General features: G+C 35.4%; 1 protein-coding gene across 10 annotated transcripts in view; it reads right to left on the bottom strand.

Moving 5' to 3' along the window:
- The window catches only part of ARHGEF12 (Rho guanine nucleotide exchange factor 12), a 151,388-nt gene that overhangs the window by 74,028 nt on the left and 54,240 nt on the right, over positions 1-23,120 (bottom strand). For 7 of the 10 annotated variants that reach the window (XM_072822386.1, XM_072822387.1, XM_072822381.1 and 4 more), the window contains exons 2-4: positions 4,892-4,915; positions 3,479-3,564; positions 1,843-1,899 (exon numbers count right to left, since the gene is read on the bottom strand). Coding sequence is in view for 5 of the 10 variants with exons in the window: in XM_072822381.1 (XP_072678482.1) it covers positions 1,843-1,899; positions 3,479-3,564; positions 4,892-4,915 (167 nt within the window). In the remaining 5 variants the exon portion in view is untranslated. The remainder of the gene's footprint in view (positions 1-1,842; positions 1,900-3,478; positions 3,565-4,891; positions 4,916-23,120) is intronic. The other 3 variants (XM_072822389.1, XM_072822383.1, XM_072822390.1) reach the window with 1 other exon arrangement.

The following is a 23,120-nucleotide window of genomic DNA, read 5'->3' as shown; positions in this document are numbered from 1 at the left end:
AGATTTCAGTGTGCATGCTAACTCTGTTCTGATCAAGTCATCCCTTTTATAAGTGCTTTTTAAGGACTCATGAGCTTCCAAAAAAGGTATTTCGAGGGTTTACAAGAAACAAACATACGAAGAAACCACACCTTATTTCCCCATTTACCACTTAAAATGTTTCTATTACTAACAAGTGAATGGCATGTCTGAACTAGTGTTAATATTCCTATCACCGAAATATTAACATCCAAATCAAACAGCAAGCTTTTGCATACATACCTATCATCCTATCATCCAAAGCAAACATCCTGGCATCCAAAGCAAACAGCAAGCTTTTGCATACATACCACATATCTAGGAAAATGGTGGGGGAGGTGAAATATAACATTGCAAAGGCTACTGGAAAAGAAGGGAGCCATAAAGATAGTGTTCACATTCCTAAGGAGAGAATAAACCATAGGAAGCTCTTTATATAGAACAGAAAGACAGAGTCTTGAGAAATCCAGAAGCTATTTCTTACTTACGAGGAGCCAAGTACTTTGGAAGGAAGAAAACACAAACTTGCCATGCCATACAGCATGGTACACATTTCGTCTTGAGCTACTGTAAAAGGTTTGACTACACAGAAAAAGGCACTGGCCACAAAAACCAAAGCAGAGAACTATATTTATTTAACACAGAAGCATTTGCTGGTTTAAAACCAAACACCAAGGTCTCATAATATTAAAAAAATATGTGATACTATGGGCTCAAGTGTCAGGAGATATAAATTATAAAATGTCTTCAAGTAGGGGGAGGGGTGCTTTCATGTATTTTTTTCCTTTCATGTATGTCAGGCTAGGAAATAGCTACATCTGGGGAAACTTCCATTTGGTAGAATTTTGGCTCTTTTAGAGAAGACCTGATTTTCCTTTGAGGCCAAATTTGGAATCTTTTTAAAATGAAATAACTTATTAGTCTCTCAGAGATGATTTTAGAAGTCATGGTTCCAAGCAGTGCTTCTCCTATTCGCTTTTCTCAAAGCACTAATTGGATGCCAAAACAAGGGAAGAGGGCAGGTGAAACTGTGCAAAGGAAAGAGAAAAATATGTATGAACGTCACAAACATGGTTTATATTATCTTTGGGAGACAGAACACAGTCTAGAAATATTAGTGTTTCAATCATCTGTTGCCAAAGTTAACTGTTCAGATTAAACCTGCTCTTTGTGAAAATTATTCTGAAGAGGTATCATTTTAACATCTTCCCATTCAGAATAAGCTTCAGGGAAACTTCTGAAAGGCAAAAACAAACTCTGGAAGCCACAGAAATAAAATACTAAGATATTTCTGCTATTGTATATAAATCATATACAAACAGCATTTCCAGGCGGTAAGGCCAATAAAGAGAAACAAAGAAAAAAATCCAATAAAAATTCCAATGAAACGCTAACACCTCTAAGTCACACCAGTGCTACACTTAGAGGGAAAGACCGGTCGCCATAAAATCCTACATGACCCAAACTTGGCAAATGGGACACGAGAAGAAGATGACAAGAATTCAAAGCCCACCTATGTTATGTGAAGGAGCCCAACTCAAACATATGAGACATCATCACTTTCCCATCATAGGCAAGATGAAAGAGAAGATGGGTCATGTGGCCTACTCTTACTCTACGATGTTAGTTTCTAGCAACCTTCAGTTCCCCAGCTGCAGCCACAGTAAAACCCCAGGCTCCCTTTCCCTGCCATGCCATGCAGAGCAGACACAAGGAAGGCTGCAGTTATTAAAAAAACAAAAAACAAAAAACAAAAAAACAAAACAAAAAACAGCATGAAGCAAGCTCCAAAGGTGCAAGGCTGAATTGGCTACATTAGCTTACCATATATCTCGGATCTACTCTCCTCTGAACTAGACTTTGTCTTCTTGGAGGAGCTATCTGCACAGGAGCGGGAGAAAAGGAGAGAGATATAGAAAATATGGAGACCAATGTAAGGGGAAAAAAAATTCATGGGGGGGAAAAAGAATGAATCATGATCAAGTTAAATCGTGCAAACACAAAGTATGAACATCACAGGTGATAGCACTTAGAACAGTCACGAACAGCACAAGTAATGACATACTTTAAAGATTTATCGAAGAAAAGACAGTGCAATAAAAATATGTTCAAACAAAACAACACGTGAATAGTCTACAAAATATATCGTCTGACAATCATTGAGGTGACATTAAAAGTTGTCATAACCTCATTTTGAAGCACTGCACACTGCTTCACCAAATCTGTCTATGGACATGGGCACATCACAGCAGAGTAATACAGAGGAGGCCAATCTAACAAGACTCTAATAATTATATGAACACAGGGCAGAAACCCATTAGCAAGACTATAACTAATCATATAAATAAAAGCCTCTGAGCCCCATGATGTTAAAATTAGGTGTGAGAAATAAAGAATTCTCTTTTAATGGAGATCCAGAAGCTATACCCTACCAACAAAGCCTAAAATTAATGATTGGGATTTCATTTTTACCCATGACCCAAGATGCAGGTAAATTATTAGCTATTCACTTCTTAGTCTTCCCTTCCTGGATAATATTTATAATAGTTTTTCAAAAGAACAATTTATACTAAAAATATGAAACATCTGAGTTAGATACAAAAAATATACTCTATTAAAAAAAGCATTTCTTAACAAAAATATGTAAAAAGATACATTTCATTTGTGTATCCAAGACCTCAGCATTTACTTCCTTTTGTTATAGGAACATACAACTGAGTAACACTATATGTGTACAAAGAACACACATCAGCTTCAAGTAGCAGAAGCAAAATTATCATTTTTTTTATAAATTAAATACTGAATGATTTCACAAAGGAGAAAGCAAAAACACATATTTTACAACAGGAGTTCAATCTATTTGCATAAAATTAAGAATATAAATAGTCAGAAGTCTACTAGCATGAAAATTTCAGGAAAGATCGACATTACTTAAAAGAGTCTCTAAGCTCAGAATATTTTTGACTGAAGAAAAAGGGATCCCTATTCATTTGCTGACTCTAAAATTAGATGATCATGAATCTCTGATGTGGATTTTATCTAATACTCCAATTTACCATGATCACACATGAATTTTTAAATGACTATAGAAATCTGTAGTAGTTATAGCTTTGATTTTATGAGATGCTACCGCTCATACTTAATGGTTTATTTTAATGCCAAGTCCTTGGTCTGACTAGAATCTCCAAATTACGATATAATGACGATTTTTATTATCATCGTTATTTTTGAATAAAAGACGCTCTACAATATTGTTTCCATAGTGGAATTGTTGAATGTTACAAATGCTTGCATTCCTCCTGAATGCAAAGGATTTATATTATACTGCTGAAGAGGAAGGAGAATCACAAGTAGACCAAACAATAACTCCTGGGTGTTTCAGGTAGTTATACAGCTTCAGCTGAGTTATTCTGAACTGCACTATTCTCAATATTCTTTGGAAGAACAAACAGTGTTTTACCTGTGGGATCAAAATCATGTGATGCACTGCGCTCAACTTTCTGCTTCTTATCTGTTGGTGACTCTCGGTTCAAAATACTCCCATGCCTAAATTAAAGCAAAGCAATCAAATATTTACTGTAAGCAAACCAAGAGAATAAAATCTTAATTTAAAAACTGCAAGTGTGTCTTACAAAGAGAATCCAAGTAATCTTATACATCCTCATAAATCTATTTTTGATTTATTTTTTTTTCATATTTTTCAAGAAGTTTTAAATTCAGTCTATGCTATGTATAATAAGGAATCTAGTTATTTGGTTATAAAAAATGCTTAAAAATAATAAAACTAGTATTTAGTATTACATCTATTTTATTCCTAGAAAGAACCTAGAAATGGGATTTAGTATTACAATCTATTTTATTCTTAGAAGTAAATTCTTTCAGTAGCTTTCACAGGTTGTTATGACTTCCATTAAACAGGTAAGAAAACAGTGCCTGAAAGTAATTCAACACATTCCCCAACCTGAACCTACATATACTATGGTCAGGTTCAAAATCACGGTGTTAATGTAGCATGGATGAGAATAGTTTAAAAAAAAAAAAAAAAAGTCTTAGGCAAGCCTCACTAGACCTCTAGCTACAGAAATCAGGCAGGCCCAGATGACACCAGAATTATTATTTTCTGTATGGCTTACCCAATTATACTGATCAGATAATGGTTGGGCAGCAAATAAGCCCTCACTATGATACATACACTACTAATTAACTGAAATGCCAAGGTTAGCATTGGTATCCTGGACCATGCAATGCAGTCACTAAAACTGATAAAAGCACTAACATAATTAGGAATGATATACTACCTACATTTTAAATAATATTTATGACACCGAGGATGAGAGAGCAGTGAGAACAAGTACTGAGGAAAAGGCATTTAATTCCAGGATATGAATACATATGGAGATATGGCTCATGCACAGGCATATTTGAACATTTTGGATTTTTTCCTTTACTGTCTTAAAGTAATTAAGACTGATTCAGTTTGCCAAAGTTCATTAACCAAAGGCAGCTGTAGTTACCCAAGTGATAAAACACATCAAAAACTGGCAAGCCATTTACACTCCTCAAGCTACTCACAACTGGAAACAGTCACAATAGATTTTAAAATTAAATCTCTTCATAGGGAGTGACCTTAACTATCAATTTGAACAAACTTTTAAAATGCTTATATTAAAAACATTGAAAATGTTATCAAAACAAAGCTGTCTTCCAGAAAAAATATGCAACACCTGTTATATTTTAAATTTGTAAAACATTTTGATATTTTAAACTACTTAAATCCACATTTTCAAAAGCCACAAAAATCCGCCATAATTTTGAAGGAATGCTTCTAATTAAGATTTAACCTAAGCGTACGAAGGGCAACTGAACAACTTACCTTATAGGTTTTTTGAGGGGAAACCTGAAACAAAGGGGGAAAAAAAAGAAAGATGTAGTTATTTCACTTATAAGATTGTTACTAAATTTAGCCATTCTACTAAACCAGAATAAGAGATTTACATCTTATGCTAACTTACCCAAAGCAAGACTCAACAAACAGGGTAAGTATGAGTAAGAAGCTGGATGCTATTTTTAAGTATCTCCTTAGATAAATCTTAAATTGCAGGTGCATTTACCATGAACCGTCACTGAGTATAGGTTCTCTTTGTAAAAATCTAAATACTAATAGCAACAGTTAAATTTATTGAGAGCTTACTAGATACTAAGCACTGTACTAAACTGTTGACACGTGCTATCTAATCCTAAAAGAGATCTATAAACCTATATCCATTTTACAGATTTTAAAAAACTAAGGCAAAGAGAAATATCTTACTATTAAAACGTTAAGTTTTCCTAGCAAGGAAAGTTTCTTCCTGTCCATCACTACTCCCCATCCCCCAAGATATCTGGGTGCTAATTACTCTATGGATCTGTGTCTACTTCCCTCAAATTACAATTCTCATTTATTTGTGTTTAGCATTTATAATAGAAATCTAGAGAAAATACCATTGCAGTACTACCAGTTATTAAGACTATGTTCCAGGGGGATCCCTGGGTGGCTCAGTGGTTTAGCGAGCACCTGCCTTGGGCCCACGGCGTGATCCTGGAGTCCTGGGATCAAGCCCCACATCAGGTTCCCTGCATGGAGCCTGCTTCTCCCTCTGCCTGTGTCTCTGCCTCTCTCACTCTGTGTCTCTCATGAATAAATAAAATCTTTTTTTTTTTTTAAAGACTATGTTCCAAAAGTAGAAAACAAAGGGTACATCTTTTCTTTCTTCGGTTCTATAAGCTATTAAGAACTACTGTATTTCCTCTTGGTTGCCTTTTTTGAAAGAAATATTACTGAGGCTCCTTGAGAAGAATTTGATGTTACACATAAACACTAAGTCTACAAGTGTTTTCAAATTTCCTCCTATTCCTCTTTTCAGGTCTGTCATTTCAGAAATTACCTCAACCCATGGCATTTTATGTGAGTATTATTTAGCCTGGGTAATAAAAATGGGGTTTATTAAGAGTATCAACAAAACTGTTTTAAAGTTATTAGTAAACACAGTAAGAAACAAACATAAAACAATGATACTTGAATGCTATTTTATTTGGCCTGGAGACAGTTTAGTTAAAAAATAATCTCTAAAGTAAAAGTTTAATTACAATCTCCTTTAACTCCTATATAAGCCAAAAGTGATCCAAAGAAAAAGACAAAGAATCTGAAAACTTCTATAATGAGTGCATGTTAACTCCCAACAAAGTTAGGGATAATAAGGAAAAGAGATTCTGGATAAGAGTACACTGCTCTAGAGAATATACTGATGACAAAAGATCATCAAATTGTCAGAAATAGGAAGCCCATCCTTACTTGTTAGGGGAGTGGGGAGGTGGGAATATGTTTTTTAATTTAGAAATGAATATAGAAGTTGGCAGAAAAGAATTCCCAACTGATTTCTACAAAGGATAATACCTGCAGTTAGCAACCTTAGCCACTCTTCCTGATAGCCATTATAAAAACTCCTACCCCAAAACAATGCTGCTTGCGTCAGGGACTGCAACATCCAGGGAGATTCTGGTAAAGAATCCCGGAAGTTCCCAGACTAGTGATTGTAAACCAGCTTCCTGAGCAGCTTTCTCTTATGAGGGAATGGAAAAGGAGGGGAAAGAGGATGATAAAAATGGAATGAAAAGATGAAGAACAAGGACTCCTGTGCAGTAAAATTTGTTTATCAAAATCTACTTACTATATTCTTAAAGAACAGATGAAGAACTTCTCTCAAACAAAAATTTTTAAATCAATACTTTTTTCTACAATCATTAAATGCCACAATTAGCCCAACACTAGGCTGACGAAAGAATTCTGGTGCACAAAATCCTCTATTTTCAAGTCCCTGTCCATTCTGTACCCAATTATAAAACTGTGACAACCTCCTCTGGTGAGATATTTACGGGAAAGAGCTGTAGTTGAATGCTGAATTATATTAGATGTGCTTAATTAAACTGTATGTGGCTTTTGAAAATATCATATCGACGGCTTGGACATCTAGCCAACATTGAACATGTTTGTGCATACTTACATATGTGTGTATGTATGTTTCCAGATGTAAGACAAAGTCCAAGTACCAATATGAAGAACCATGTTTTAAAAAGCAAAGTGTTGTCAGAAATGTGAGCCACTGGAGTAAGATAACTAGATGCTCTTACTTTTGATTACCTATGATACTAAACATACTTGAATGCCACAAATCCTAAACAAGAGCCTAAAGGGTCACAATTACATTTATTCACTTGATTCAGGGTGCCTTCTTCTTTATAAGTTCTGGGCTGTAATATTAACCCCGTATGTAGTAATATATAGAAGCTCCCCCAAAGTTTTAATTTTCATACTCCTCCCAATATGTTATTACAGTGTAAAGGGAGTTGTGATTTTATAATTAAAGAATTCTAACTCAATAAATAATACTTCCTTTGGTAAAACTTCCAGTTTTAGCCAGGCTTAACCATACATATACACATATTTAACTCTATAATATATATACATGTATATGATTTTCCAATCAGGATATCCCTTTAGGACTGTTAAAACAGAAATTCTTTTACATTAAAAAAAATTGCAAACAGCTGTCAAAGTTTGTGTTATCATATGTTTGCTTATAATATATAGACTATTAGAAGTCATTTTTTCCTGTTATAGATTTTTTTGTGTGTGTGTGAGAAAAGAGACAGCCCTTGACATTACTCCTGTGAGAAGTGTCCTGAAAGAAAAAGAGAGATAACACACTCAAATCTTAATCTACCCTCCTCTCCTTCAAGGTATTAGATGGTTTTTTGGGGGTTTGGTTATGATGAAGAATTTGGGTTCAGGATGGTTCTTCATATGGGATGATTGAAACATAGAGAATTCAGTTCAGGATATTTTACCTATACTGGATAGCAGGCAAGTTTTCATTAGCAAACAATGTTAGCTACTAAATTTAGAATTCTCAAAAATTCCATTGTAAGATACATCCTGATTTTAGCAATGTTAAACGGCAGGGTGAAAAGCCCGTGCACTTTGGAATCAATGAAATATGCCACTGGCTTACTGGAATTCATGCCAGTCCAGAGAGTTTCTAGACAAAGAACTCTGCAAAACGGACCACAGATTAAGTCTAAGGCTCCATCCTCATAAAATGATAACAAACGTCAATGCAAAAAATATAGCATTCCCAATACTGTTATAGTCAACAAAAACTGCATGTGATCTCAAGGCCTCAGGGATAGGAGTTCCTCAGGAAAAGCCCCAAAATAACAAGGTTCATAGTCTAGTTTTGCGATTTAAAAGGTGTCCTTACACTTGTACATGTTGCTTAACCTAACAATCATCTGTAAAATAGTGATAATACTACTTCCTACTTACAAATTTGTTTTGAGAATTAGAAAATGCAAAGCATTAAATCAGAAACACTGCTTAGCACATACATAACCACTTAATTATTATTAGCTGCTAGAACAAAAATAAAATCTGAATTTTAGAGACTTCAAATTAAGTAGAAAAGAAAAATAAACTTAAAGACTAACAATGTTCACATAGGTTTTTAGCTCAGTAAAATCCACAGAAATGCATAATTCAAAGCCAATGATGAAACTATAGGTTTAACTTGCCAAGTCATATAAAATTAACGTCAATACTCAAGTTAACAAACTTCCCAGATGCTGCAGGGTAAGAGAAAAGATCAGGTTACAACCCAAACTTTTAATTTTCCTAGCAAGTAGGGTCAGTGATTTTTTTTTAAGCCTGTGAAACTGTCGACCATACCTGCCACTTAGCAAGAAAGTCCATTATTTCCGTATCTCCTTTAGAGTATCAAGAATGATTAAGGCATTCCATGTCCTGGATATAAGTCAAATTTTTTATTTATCTATTTCCTCAAAATAATTTAAATAGCCTAAAGCACAACACTAAAGTTTGAAATTACTCCAATGTGAATATGAACTAGCTAGCTCTAGTATTATATCATTTTTCACAAAATAACAAACAAAACAGCTAAAAGGGCATTTGTCTGTAATACATAAGTACCCTTAAGTATAGGGATTTAGAACATACTGCTGACTTCAGCTAACTGTTAATTCAATCTTTCTATCTCTGGACAGTAAGATTCATAGAACCAAAAGTAGTAATGACCACTACCACTCCTCTCCCCCCAAAAACACCAGTCATAAATCCTTTAACCACCTACAATTTATAACTGGTCTAGCTTAGAGTCACTAAAAGAACTAAAAACTATGGAAATAGAAGAAAAAAAAAAGCCTGAAATTTATCGACCATTGTACCTTCTCATTAGGATTTAAATCTAAAGCATAAAAAGTTCTTAGCAGAGCTGGCAATAAACATTAGTTAGTTATATCAGAAAGATTCAAACAGAAGCTACAGCTGACAGGATGACTCATGGAGAATTTTCATGGTGTTATTAGTTTTAAACCTCCGGACCTTGCAATACAAAACCACAGAAACAAGGACCAGGGAGTTCAGTTGTGGTGTAAAATCCAAAAATGATTCACTAGAATGTGATGTAAGAAGATCTCAAATTAACTTCTTAAATATAGCTTAGGACACTGCCACTTTTATTAAAGAACTTAAACACATGAGGACCCTTAGTAAGTGGCTCTTCTTTCCTGGATGTACCTTGACAAACCAAATAGTAAATTCTAAATTATTTTAATTGCCTCTGCCAGATATTATAAATTGGATATTCGTTGTTTCTGAACTGAGAAAAGCAGTTCCAAAACAAACAAACAAACAAAAAAAAAACAAAAAAAATCCCAGCTCATTTATTACAGGCTCTCATTGACAGTCTAGAACAGCATCACTTTTGGGAAAGTCTCCTGTGAGGTTGCTAAATTACTCTCCTTTGAGATCATGAGTATCATCATTAACTTACACAGAGTCTTTTCAGACTTCCAATTATTCACTTCAAAAAAACCAAGTACAGGGAACTGCCAGAAAAATTAATGAGACCCTCAAACTACTACTTAGTATTTTCATTCCATTCGATATCACTCAAACTATCAAATCCATGTTTACATGAAATATTATCATTAAAGAAATATAAACAAACAACCTAGACTCTACAGAAGAATCTCAAAATTGATAAAATAGTGATGATATGTAATTTTCATTTTATAGGGATTTAAATTTTTTATTTAAATTCAATTTAATTAACATGTGCTATATTATTAGTTTGAGATAGAATGATTCATCAGTTGCATACAACCCAGTATTCATTACATCATGTGCCCTACTTAACGCCATCACCCAGTTACCCCATCCTCCACCCCTCCTCCCTTCCAGCGACCCTCAGTTTACTAGAGTTAACAGTCTCTTACAGTTTGCCTCCCTCTCTGTTTTTGTCTTATTTTTCCTTCCCTTCTCCTATGTTCATCTGTTTTGTTTCTTAAATTGCATATATGAGTGAATTCATGATACTTGTCTTTCCCTGACTTATTTTTCTTAGCAGATAGGGACTCAAATCTTATTTCACAATTCCCTATTTCAGAATCTGTTTGGAAAGCTGGTTCAAGATGGCAGTGTAGGAATATCCTAAGCTCACCTCTTCCTATGGACACAAAACTTCAACAGCTAAAATGGACTAGTTTCCTAAGAAAAAGTTCTGAAAACTAGATGAACATTATCTCTACAGCAAAAGATAAAAGGGCCACATTGAGACAGGTAGGCGAGGCAGAGACATGCTCTTGCCAAAACCCCACCCCAGGCACAGTGACCCACAATCAGAAGAGATCTCAAAAAATATGCAACTTTTCCCTGAGGAGTAAGGGGTTTGTGCCCCCCAACAGGCACCTCAATCCCTGGGTCATGCACCAGAGAGATGATCCCCCAAAATGTAACATAAACAGGAATTGGTCCAGGAGAACCACAGATATGTAGGGAACTGTGAACCCACTCTTAAAGGGCTTGCAGGCTGACTCACATGTCCTGAGACCCAATCCAAAAGCAGCAGTCTGAAAAGTTCTTAGACCATATGCGAAGGAGACCTAATTACTCATCTTAAAACAACTGCCAGAGAGGCAGGAACCTACTGCAACTCTCTCCAACAACTGAAGCACTGGAAAGTGCTATTTTTGTGATCACATTCTACCTTGCTAACACGACCTTGCTAACTTTCACAATTTCCCTCTAACCTGCCAGTGCAGGTTGGTATCCACAAATCCAGTGCCTAACCATGCCACAATCAGGCAAAAGCCTGATTATATCATGTGCCCAGTCTCCACTTCTGGTGGCCCAGCCACAGCCCCACCACAGCCAGCAGGCATGCGCAGCACACAGAGGAGATCCCCCTTGAGAGCCTGGCTCTGGTGAACAGGGATACTGTAATTCTGGGCCCCATGGGTCACCTCCTACAGAAGGCTATTCCTTCAAGACTTGGAGAGGTAGCTGTTTTGCCTATTACACGGAAACAAACACAGAGACTCAAGCAAAATGAGAGGACAAGAATAAGTTGTAAACAAAAGTACAAGACGAAACTTGAGAAAAAGTCCTTAATGAAAGAGGTAAGTAATCTACCTGCTAAAGAGTTCAAAGTGACAGTCACCAAACTTGGTAGAGGAACAGATGAACACAAGTGAGAACATCAACAAAGATAAAACACAAGAAAGTACCAAAAAGAATCACAGAACAGAAGAATACAATAACTAGACTAAAAAAATACACTAGAGGAGTTTGGCAGCACACCAGATGAAGCAGAACTACTAGTGAGCTACAAGACAAAGCAACAGGCTCACCCAACCAGAGCAGGAAAAAAAAAAATTAAAAAAATAAACAGAAACAGAAAAAGAAAGAAACTTTAGAAAATGAAGATACGTTAAAGGACATATGGAATAATATCAAGTGGAATAACATCCTCATTATGGGGGTCCCAGAAGGAAAACAGAAAGAGAAAGTGGCAGAAGACTTATTTGAAGAAATAATGGCTGAAAACTTCATTAACTTGGGGAAGGAAAGAGACATCCAGGTCCAGGAAGCACAGAGAATTCTACATAAAACAAACCCAAAGAAATCTACACCAAGAAATATTACAATTAAAATGTCAGAAGTTAAAGAGAGAATCTGAAAAGCAGCAAGAGAAAAAAATTTGTTAGGTACAAGGGAAATCCCATAAGGCCATTAGCAGACTTTTCAGCAGAAAATTTGCAGGGAGAAGAGAGTGGCAAGACATATTCAAGGTACCGAAAGGAAAAAACTTCCAACCAGGAATACACTACTGGGGGGGGGGGGGGGATGTTAATTCTACCTGCCCAGGTTAGTATTCAAAATAGAGGAGGATAGGGCAGCCCAGGTGGCTCAGTGGTTTAGCACCACTTTCAGCCCACGACCTGATTTTAGAGTCCTGGGATCGAGTCCCACGTCGGCATCCCTGCATGGAGCCTACTTCTCCCTCTGCCTGTGTCTCTGCCTCTCTCTTTCTCTCTGTCTCTCCTGAATAAATAAATAAAATCTTAAAAAAATAGAAGATAAAGAATTTTTCAGATAAGCAAAAGCTGAAAGTACATCACCACTAAACTGTCCTTACAAAAAAAAAGTTAAAAGGATTTTTTTAAGGTAAAAAGCAATAGCACTAATTAATGCCGGGAAAATATGAAAGTAAAAACCTTACTGAAAAAGGTAATATATGTAGTTAAAGTAGTGGATTAATCACTTATAAAGCTAGTATGAATGTCAAAAGACAAAAGTAGTAAAAATATCTATAACTACAATAATTCATCAGGGGATACATAACATAAAAAGCTGTGAAATGTGACATCAGAAACAAAACATGGGCAGTATAAAAATGTAATTTTAGAATGTATTCAAATTTAAGTTGTCATCAACTTAAAACAGACTGTCATATACATGGGATGTTATTTGTGAACCTCATAATAACTACAAAGCAGAAATTTATAGTATGTATGCAAAAGAAAATGAAGAGAAATATGTACATAACACTAAAGAAAGTTATTAAGCCACAAGGGAAGAGAAAGGAGAAAAAGAAACAAGAACTACAAAAACAGCCAGAAAATAATTACTAAAATGACAATAAGGGACGCCTGGGTGGCTCACTGGTCAATTGTCTGCTTTCCGATCAGGTGATTTTGGGGTCCTGGGATTGAGTCCCACATCAGGCTCCCTAAAGGGAGCCTGCTTCTCCATCTCCATATGTCTCTGCTTGTCTCTGTGTCTCTCATAAATAATTAAATAAAATCTCAAAAAATAAAAAATAAAGTGACAATAATACATACCTATTAATAATTACTTTAAATGTAAATGGACTAAATTCCCGAGCCAAAAAGTACAGAGTGGTTGAATGGATTAAAAAAAAGAAGACTTACATATATGCTGCTTACAGTACACTAATTTCAGAAGTAACATAGAGACTGAGTAAAGGGAAATAAAAAGATATTCCATGCAAATGTGAACTGTGCTTCTAACAGAAAAAATAAACTTTAAAGACTTTAATAAGTTAAAGAAAGGCATTACATAATGATAAAGGGGTCAATCCAGGAAGAAGATATAACATTTATAAATATATATGCATCAACATAGGAACACCAAAATAAATATTTATAGAGCTAAAGGAATAAACCAATAAAAATATAATACTAAACACCAATAGATAAATCATCCACACAGAAAATCAGTAAGAAAACACTGACTTTACACAATACATCAGACCAGATGTTCTTAATAGATATATATGGAACATTCCATCCAAAAGCAACAGAATACACATTCTTCTCAAGTGCACATGGAATATTCTCCAGGACAGATCACATGTTAAATCACAAAGCAAGTTTCAATAAATTAAAGAAGAAAGAAATCCATCAAGCACTTTGTCCCACCAAAATGGTATTAAACTAGAAATCAATTATAAGAAGAAAACTGGAAAAACCACAAAAATGTGGAGGCTAACCATGCTACTAAACAACCATGGGATCATCAGAGAAATCTGAGATATAAAAAAATGCCTATAGACAACTGAAAACAGAAACACAACATTCAATAATCTATGTGATGCAGTAAAAGCAATCAGAAGAGGGCAATTCATAGCAATGAGAACATGTTTCAAGAAACAGAATAGGGGCACCTGGGTAGCTCAGTAGGTTAAGCAACCAACTCTTGGTTTCAGCTCAAGTCATGATCTCAGATCCAGTCCTCTCTTGGGCTCATGCTCAGCAAGAAGTCTCCTTGAAAATTCTCTCTCCCCCCTTTCTCCCACTGGCTCACCCCTCACTCATGTGTGCACGTGCATGCTCTCTCAAATAGATAAATCTTTAAAAAAAAAAAAAGAGTATATTTGTGAACATAAAAAGAATATGAGGGGAAAAAATGCCCTCTTAATCTTGGATGGGTATGCTTCTCAATAAGGTTTTATATAAAATGCATTAAGATTGAATGTTCAAATCTTGTAAACTGAAGTGAGAACTCTGTAAAATTTGTTGGGACAAGCTGCTTTCCCCAGATTTGCCAAAGGATACAAGTGTACTTTTGAAAAAGTAGAAAGTCTTAGTTAGCTTTTTTTTACCTTTCTTATTGGGTGTCATTGAGACAAACTGCACCATTAATCTGAACTTGAGAATTTTATAACAATATAAAATTAAAATATAAAATTCAAGTATTATTCTATCTTCTATGATGTAAAAAAGCTCTACCCAAAATGTAAATTTTTAAAAAGATTTTATTTATTTGAGAAAGTGAAAGAACACAAGAAGGGGGAGTGACAGAGGGATAGGGAGAAGCAGGCTCCTCGCCAACCAGGGAGCCTGGTGTAGGGCTGGATCCCAAGACCCTGAGATCATGACCCAAGCTGAAGACAGATGCCCAACCAACTGAACCACCCAGGTGGTAAATTCTTAATGTATCCCTTTAAAGCACATATATATTTGCAGTTTGTTTGAATTTTTATTAAAGAAAAAAATCTAAGGCATCCATAAAAATAGCATTCCATAGCAAGGAATATCAATTCAACAAGAAAACAAATTATTATGGATTTATCTTAAATGTTCCTTAACATTTCTTACCAAGTGCCAACACAATTATAAGAGGAATCTTATTTCAAGAATCTTAATAAGAGAAGGAAAAATGGTCAGAATTACACTAATACTCAAATCACAGAGCTCTGTTTACCTTCAGGTATTGTACTTGGTATACACTCATTCCTTGAATACAAAGAAGGCTAATTCACCATCATATCTATACCACAAAGCTGAATAGACAAAGATTTGCCAAAAAAAATCACAGCACAAGGAAACACAGCAAATCAGAGAAGTATAAACATGGTTCCCATATACTCTAAAAATGTTCACAATTTCCTTGAACTAAAGCAACACAGGCCTATTTCTTAAAGAAATAAAACCTCATATACTTTCCAGGAAGAACACAGAGAATAAGGATTATGCACATTCCATGTTTTCCACTTATAATTTTTTAAATTATATAAGAAATGCATTATGAGTATTTTAATTACATATCATTAAATTTATATGTCATACTCCTTAGTTGGTGAAATATTTCCATACATAATAAAACAGGCTATATGAATATAAAATATCGGCAAAGACTAATAAAAAAAACTGATCAGAGCCAGTATCATGACAATTAAATCTTCTATATAACACACATTCTGCATTCATAAAAGCGTCTTATTTTCTTCATAGAAATTATTTTTCATTAAAACTACTTTTACTGGCTATGTATATAATGAATGTTAAAATGCAACTTTTGGTTTTAAACTAGAGCTTCTTTTCACACATGCTTTGGTTCTGGCATCAAATATTAACAGTTCTTCAATTCTTCTTAGCTATGCACTTAGTTTATCATGAAACCACATAGTCTATGCCAAATCTTTTTTTTTTTAAGATTTTATTTATTTATTCATGACAGACACAGAGAGAGAGGCAGAGACACAGGCAGAGGGAGAAGCAGGCTCCACACCGGGAGCCCGACACAGGACTCAATCCCAGGACTCCAGGATTGCACCCTGGGCCAAAGGCAGGCACCAAACCACTGAGCCACCCAGGGATCCCCTAAACCAAATCTTAATACCTCAAACTTTCAAACCAGCACAAAGGGAAAAAGACCCCTGATTCTGAGGGGAAAAGAGAATTAGTTATATGCATGCCATTTCACACTTTCTTCTACAAGAGTTTTTCTTGGCCCAAAAACACAAAACTAGAATAAGGGGTATACTCTTATCAGTAACAATGGCTCAGCACTCAATTTGGGAAGATGGAGGGAAAGTGTGTTTTAAATATCTTCACATTCCTCTTAAATCACTCCAGAATTGGGAATCACTGCTTTACAATGTCCAGTTCATTTTTAATTCACTGACATTCAGTTCTATTTTTTCCCTTAGATGCTAAAAATGTGATTTATCCTAACACACTTTTAACACATAAGACTACTGATGTTAACTTCTAAATAGATCTGTTACTAATACTATTTTCATAAATTTTCAAGATAATTCCTCTCTCTCAAGAGATTAAGGAATGGGACCATTATCTTTCCAAAAGTTTCCTATAAAGCAATGGTTTTCTACTTTTTAACATGAAGAACTATCTTCTCCAGGTGCCTGGGTGGCTCAGTCAGTTAAGCATCTGCCTTCAACTTGGGTCATGTCCCAGGGTCCTGGGATCAAGCCCAACATCAGGCTCCCCGCTCAGCAGAGGAGTCTGCTGCTTCCTCTCCCTCTACCCCTCCCCAGCTGTTGCTTTCTCTCTTAAATATTTTTTTTAAAGAAATATCTTTATCCCCCCCAAAACACATATACAAACATTTTTTAAGTAAAAAACAAAATAGAAAATAAAAGTCACACATAGACTCAATACCCAGCATTTTTTTAAAAAATGTATTTATTCATGAGAGACAGAGAGAGAGAGGCAGAGACATAGGCAGAGGGAGAAGCAGGCTCCATGCAGGAAGCCTGATGTGGGACTCGATCCCAGGACCCCAGGATCACAGCCTGAGCTAAAGGCAGATGCACAACCACTGAACCACCCAGGTGCCCCAATACCCAGCATTTTTATGAATACTTCTACATCTTTTCTAAAGATAAAGATTTCTCTTTTTACATATGATACAGATACAGTATATAAAATTTATCTTTATCAAAATTACAGTGTATAGGATATATTGTTTGGTAACCTTTTTAACTAATAAAACACTGACATAATTTTACATCATTAAATATCTCACTACAGCACTGGTTTTAAAATGTGCTGCACACAAGCCTAAGGATTTAAAAGATGCCCCTCAAGGACCAAGAGTGGGTAGATGGGGATCCAGGCTCCCCACATAAGAGCTGCTTAGCCTTTTTTTTTTTAATATAGATGTATTTATTTGAGAGAGAGAGAGAGAGAGACTCTTAAGCAGACTCTCCACTGAGTGCAGAGCCAATGTGGGGCTTAATCTCATGACTCTGAGATCATGACCTGCCTGAGCCAAAACCAAGTGCTGTACACTTAACTGCACCACCCAGGTGCCCCCGTAGCTGCTTAGCTTTTATTTATTTTTGTATATTGAACTTCCAAATAAGATAATGATTTGAAAAAGATATCTCTAAATAAATCCTGATAGCTGCAAAGTAGTTTGAGATATGGATATTTATTTAATTTAAACCATTCTCTTTAGTAAATATTCGGGCTAGGCCAGGTTTTGTTTTGTTTTGTTTTTTGTTTTTTCAGTAAAACAGACATTGTTATAACAAATAACCTTGTAATTCAAGTTATTCATTCCCTCTTGATTTCTTCCTTAGGACTAATTTATCTAGAATAAGGAACCTAAATGGAAGTTTGCACTAGAAGAGGAGTTTGTGTATCACGTAAACAGAAAAAAGAACTCCCTGTTTCCCTAACTCAATTCCATGGACTTATGGAAAGACACAGCAGCAAGAAGCTGAAGGAGCCATTCTGGGAATAGATCCTATAAGATAAGGGGTCAGAGTAACATTATACTTTGGTGTCCAAGTTGACAAAATTCTTACTAAATACATGAAAGAGATTCTCTGTTAAAAGTGAAAACACTGAGCCTGGGTGGCTCAGGCAGTTGAGCATCTGACTCTTGGTTTTGGCTCAGGTTATGACCTTATTGGTGGTGAGACTGAGCCCAGCGTGGGGCTCTGGGCTCAGAGGAAGGCTGCCTGAAGATTCACTCCCTCTGCCCTTCCCCCTCTTAAAAATAAATCAATCTTTTTTTTTTTTTTTTTTTTTTTAAGTGAAAACAATGGGTGGCTTGGTTGGTTGAGTGTCTGACTTGTGTTTTCTGCTCAGGTCATGATCTCAGGGTCTTGGGACAGAGCTCTATGCTCAGTGGGGAGTCTGCTGGAGATTCTCTCCACCTTGCCCTCTGCCCCTCCCCCCCACTCACACTCACACCTTTCTCCCTAAAAATAAATAAATCTCTTTTTTTTTTTTAAGTGAAAACAAAGCAGGGAACCACATAAAAGCAGAGGCATGTTCTCCACAAACTGAATACCAAAAAGCAACATTTGTATTTTATTAATCATAACACCATCATTACATTTGAAAAAAAAGTAAATATAGATGTGAAAGATGCATTACTTATGCACTGCAGGAACTGCATTAAGTACCTATAGAGATTCTCAGTTCCCCAGTGGTAAACATGAAATCAATTCCTAAACTGGGAACTACTACATTTGTTATGGATTGAATTGTGTCCCTCACAAAGGTACGTTGAAGTCTTAACCCCTGGTATCTGTGAATATATCCTCATTTGGAAATAGGGTCATTGCACATGCTCTGTATGTCATATCTAAGAAGTCTTTGCTTAACCCAAAGTCAGAGATTTTCTCCCATATTTCCTCTAAGTTTAATGACTTTCAATTTTACTTTTAGGTACTTTTAGACATTTTGCATTAATTTTGGCATAGAGCATGAGGTATGAATTAAACTTTATTTTTTTAATATGAATATCCCATTGTTCCAGCATCATTTAGTGAGAAGACCATCCTTTCTCCACTAAATTGTCTTTGCACTTTTGTTAAAAATCATCCATAGAGATGCCGGTCTCTATTTCTGGAATACCAAAGAGGTGAAGTTCCCTTTCATTTACATATCAGGGGATGTACATTATCAATATGATTTGTCATTAGTAATGTTAACCATGATCATTTGGTCAAGGTAGTGTTTGCCAGACTTCTCCCTGTAAAATCACCTTTTTTCATTTTTTCATACTCTATTCTTTAAAATCAAGTTACTAAATCCAACCCAGACTAGGGGTTGAAAAGATTAAACTCCATTTCCTGGATGAGGGAGCATGTACATATGCTATTTGGAATTCTTCCATGAGGAATATTTTATTTTATATCTATATTTATATTTATATTTTATCTTCTCCTTCACTTACTTATGCAATCATTTATGTCAATACTGAACTCATATATACTATATATACTATATAGTTATACTTTGAGTTCTAATCCAATACTATGTTACTTATTTTCTTGCTCAAATTATTTCAGTTTAAACCATTCAGAGGCATTTCAGTTTGGCATCTGTTTCCCTTTGACATGCCCCCAGCCTTTGGGGGTTTTTTGAGCACTTCCTTGCTTCTGGCACTGCAAGGTACTCTAGATTCATCTTTTATTTTATCTAAGGCAGACTCCACACTCAACATGGAGCCCAACACAGGGCTTGATCCCACAACTGCAAGATCATGACCTGAGCTAAAATCAAGTTGGACACTCAACTGACTGATCCACTCAGGCTCCCCTGACTTGATCCTTCTCATTTATTTAAACTTACTTATAGCGCGTAAGTCTTATCTTTTTTTTTTTTTTACTTTCCACGGTTTAATTATAAAAATCAACATTTCATTTGTTACAACTCAGCTTATTGTAATAATCAAAAGGGAATTTATATAAGGTATTTTTATATAGTTTACAATTAAAGCACTTATTTTATGAAAAGGGGGAAGTGAATGGTAGACACGGGCTGACCAAATGCTGGCCATTAAAATATAAATGCATCCTTAAGCACCACCATACCAAAGTCCATGAACCAGAAACACCAGCTGACTTTAAGCCAATAACAAAGATTAAAGCTTAAGAAAAAATTTAAAAACACAAAGGATAAACATCTGAAAGCAGCACCAGATCCTTCACTTGCAAATAAGGCTAGTCCAGCTTAAGCTTCTTGGTCTATCTTAGTAAATGTTCCATGTATACTTGCTCCTCCCCTCAAAAAGTGTACTATAGTGTGTACTAAGTGTTCGATACAATATTATAAAAATGAAATTAGATCAAATTGGTCAGTAGTGTTAGGTATTCTATACCCTTACTGATTTTATACTTCTCTCAATTACTGAGGGATACTGAAATCACCAGTAAGAATTGTGGCTCTATCTGTTTGTCCTTGCAATTATATCAGTTTTTCTTTCATGAATTTTAAAGCTCTGTTATGAGGTATATAAAAGTTTAGAACTGTTAGTCTATTTACTTGATGCTTTTACCATTATGTAATGATTTTTTTATCCCTAACATTTTTGTTCTGAAGTTTACCTTATCTGATATTGATGTATCACTCTAGCTTTCTTTTGATTAACAGTAGCATGGGCATATCTTCTATCCTTTTAAACTATAATGTCTTTATGTTTAAGGTGTGTTTCTTGTAGCATATAGGTGGGCTTTGCTGTTTTATCCAATCTGATAACCTCTGCCTTTAACTGAGCTGTTTAGACCATTTACCTTTAATGTGATTACTGATTATTGATATGTATAAGTTTAAACCTATCACCTTGTGATTTGCTTCCTGTCTCATCTTTGTTTCCCCGTTTTTTTTTGTTTTTGTTTTTGTTTTTTTTTTGCTTTCTTTTGGATTAAATTACTGTAATCAACTGATTTTTGAAATAATTTTAATATTCTGTTAACTTGTCCCTCTCACTAGACCTTAAATTATCTGAAGGTGAGGGCCATGTTTTATCTGATTTTTTTTCTAATTTACTGGTATAGTGCTGAGCATATATTAGTTCAATACATGTTTACTGAATGAATTCACTCATTCAAAACACTTTTATTTACAATGACAGAGGACATAAGTGATTCCCAATCCAGACCACAATCCTCCTTCTAATGCCAATTTTATTCAGTTAACTACCACTTTCCTCAGAGCTCAGATGACTCAAGGGAGCTGACTCTATCTGCAGCAACAGAGATGGGCCTTTCTGCACTGAATGGTAAGTCCACTGTTGGGTAAGTAATTGGTTCAGAAAGAGACAAGGAGAATAGAAACAAAGTTTACTAAAAGCATCTGTGAAAGTATTTTCTTACTCTTAGGAAACAAAATGAAACTTCTTTTCCTCTTTCCCACTGGACAGGAATGAGGAAACAAGTAGCCCTAACTGCTACTTAGCATCATCCTTAAGAACTAGTTTAAGATGAAGTTGACACTGATGGCAAAGGTGGAAAATTGGGAAGAACCTGGGCCCATGACATGGGTATTCACTAGATCAAAAATCCATGAACCCTACCTGTAGACTTCTTTTTATGTGACCCAATAATGTCCTTACTACTTAGATTCCTGTTACAGGCCATCAAGCATACACTAAATTACACAAACAGCAATCTGTGCCACGCACTGTTCTGGTCACGCAAGTTTACATCCAAGAACAGATAAAGGATCTGCTCTCAAGAAGCTTACATTCTACAAGAAGACAGACTAGATGAATAATTGAACCAAATTATTTAAGATAGTGTTAAGTGCTATGAGAAAAATAAAAGAGATGTGACTGTGACTAATTGGCTTAATTTTGTTTATTCACAGAAGACTTCCAGGGCATTTGAGCTGAGACCTAAATGAGCTGAAGAAGCCAGCCATGAGAAGGTCTGGGGGCAGAGAATTATAGGCAAAGGGAATAGTACAGAGAAGAAGTCTAGTGTATTTGAGAAATACAAAGTCCAGTGCGGCTTGAGCATAGAAAATGAGCAAGAGAGCAGTAATGAGACAAGATTAACAGATACAGACAGGGGCCAAATAATATAAGAATATAAGCCATCAATGTTAGATTTCTTTCAAAGTACAATGAAAACGAGAGTTTTAAGGTATGACCTAATTGAGATTTTAAACAACACTGTGATAAATGAATAAATCTTCATATGCCATAGATCTGAACACCAAGAAAGTCCAATTCAGTCCATTTACAATAAGTGTATTCTTCCCCAAACATCAAATAACTATAAAACACCTAATATGTGAAGAACACTGCACAAAGTCTATAATGTTGAAATATTCCATCCCCACTATGTGTGAATTCCATATTATCTTGAAGTTAGATTTTATTTTTTAAGAAGAATAAAATGAGGATGAGGGGGCTGCTAAATTGTCATTTCTATCCTAATTTCTCTACATAATGAGAGTCTGAAACTCAGATGTAACTTAAAAAAAAAAAAAAAAAAAAAAACATAACATGACTGAGAGGCATGTGGTAAACTTAGAACTATAGTTCAGCCATTTAGTGTCTGCCCAGGCAAGTGTTTCAGTCCTGTTCTAACACAAGTATTTGGATTTTTCCAAGAGCTGATGTCAGGGCTTTTCACAGAGACAGAACAGCATTTACAGGCCAGAGAAGGAAAAAGGGTTTCCCCAGCAGCTATGCTCAATGTGGCCTTTGTACTGTTCCACTGCTAAAGGCAGGAAGACCCTGCTAGATAAAGCTATTTAGTTCCTGAAAAAAATTCTACTCTGGGAGGGTGAAGGAGGATGAATGACCAGATTCCCCATTAAGGGAACCCAGCTCAGTTTTCTATCAGTGCTCAAACCCAAATTTAAATGAGCTCATCATCAGAACAAAAATTTCTGAATTCTTATGAGGAAAAAACATTCTACTGAACTTGTATTTAAAGAGGAGATGAGCTGGTTGGAAATAACTGTAAATTAGAGAGGTGAAGAATAACACAGTAAGCTGTTGCATATTTCCTGGGATCAGACTCCCTGAAAAATACTCATTGGGAAAGAATAATTAGTTGAGAAACACTCAATACCTTCAAGTCATACTGGGTAGTTACAAATTATGCTAGATAAACTGCTCTAAATATATGTACCCCATTATTCATAAGAATAATGATTAACAATTAAAAGTCTGATAATAATGGCTA

Source organism: Canis lupus, chromosome 3 (genome assembly GCF_048164855.1).
Source record: "Canis lupus baileyi chromosome 3, mCanLup2.hap1, whole genome shotgun sequence".
Classification (NCBI taxonomy): Eukaryota; Metazoa; Chordata; class Mammalia; order Carnivora; family Canidae; genus Canis; species Canis lupus.
Note: the sequence above shows the minus strand (reverse complement) of the source record. Positions and strands in the feature narration are given on the sequence as shown.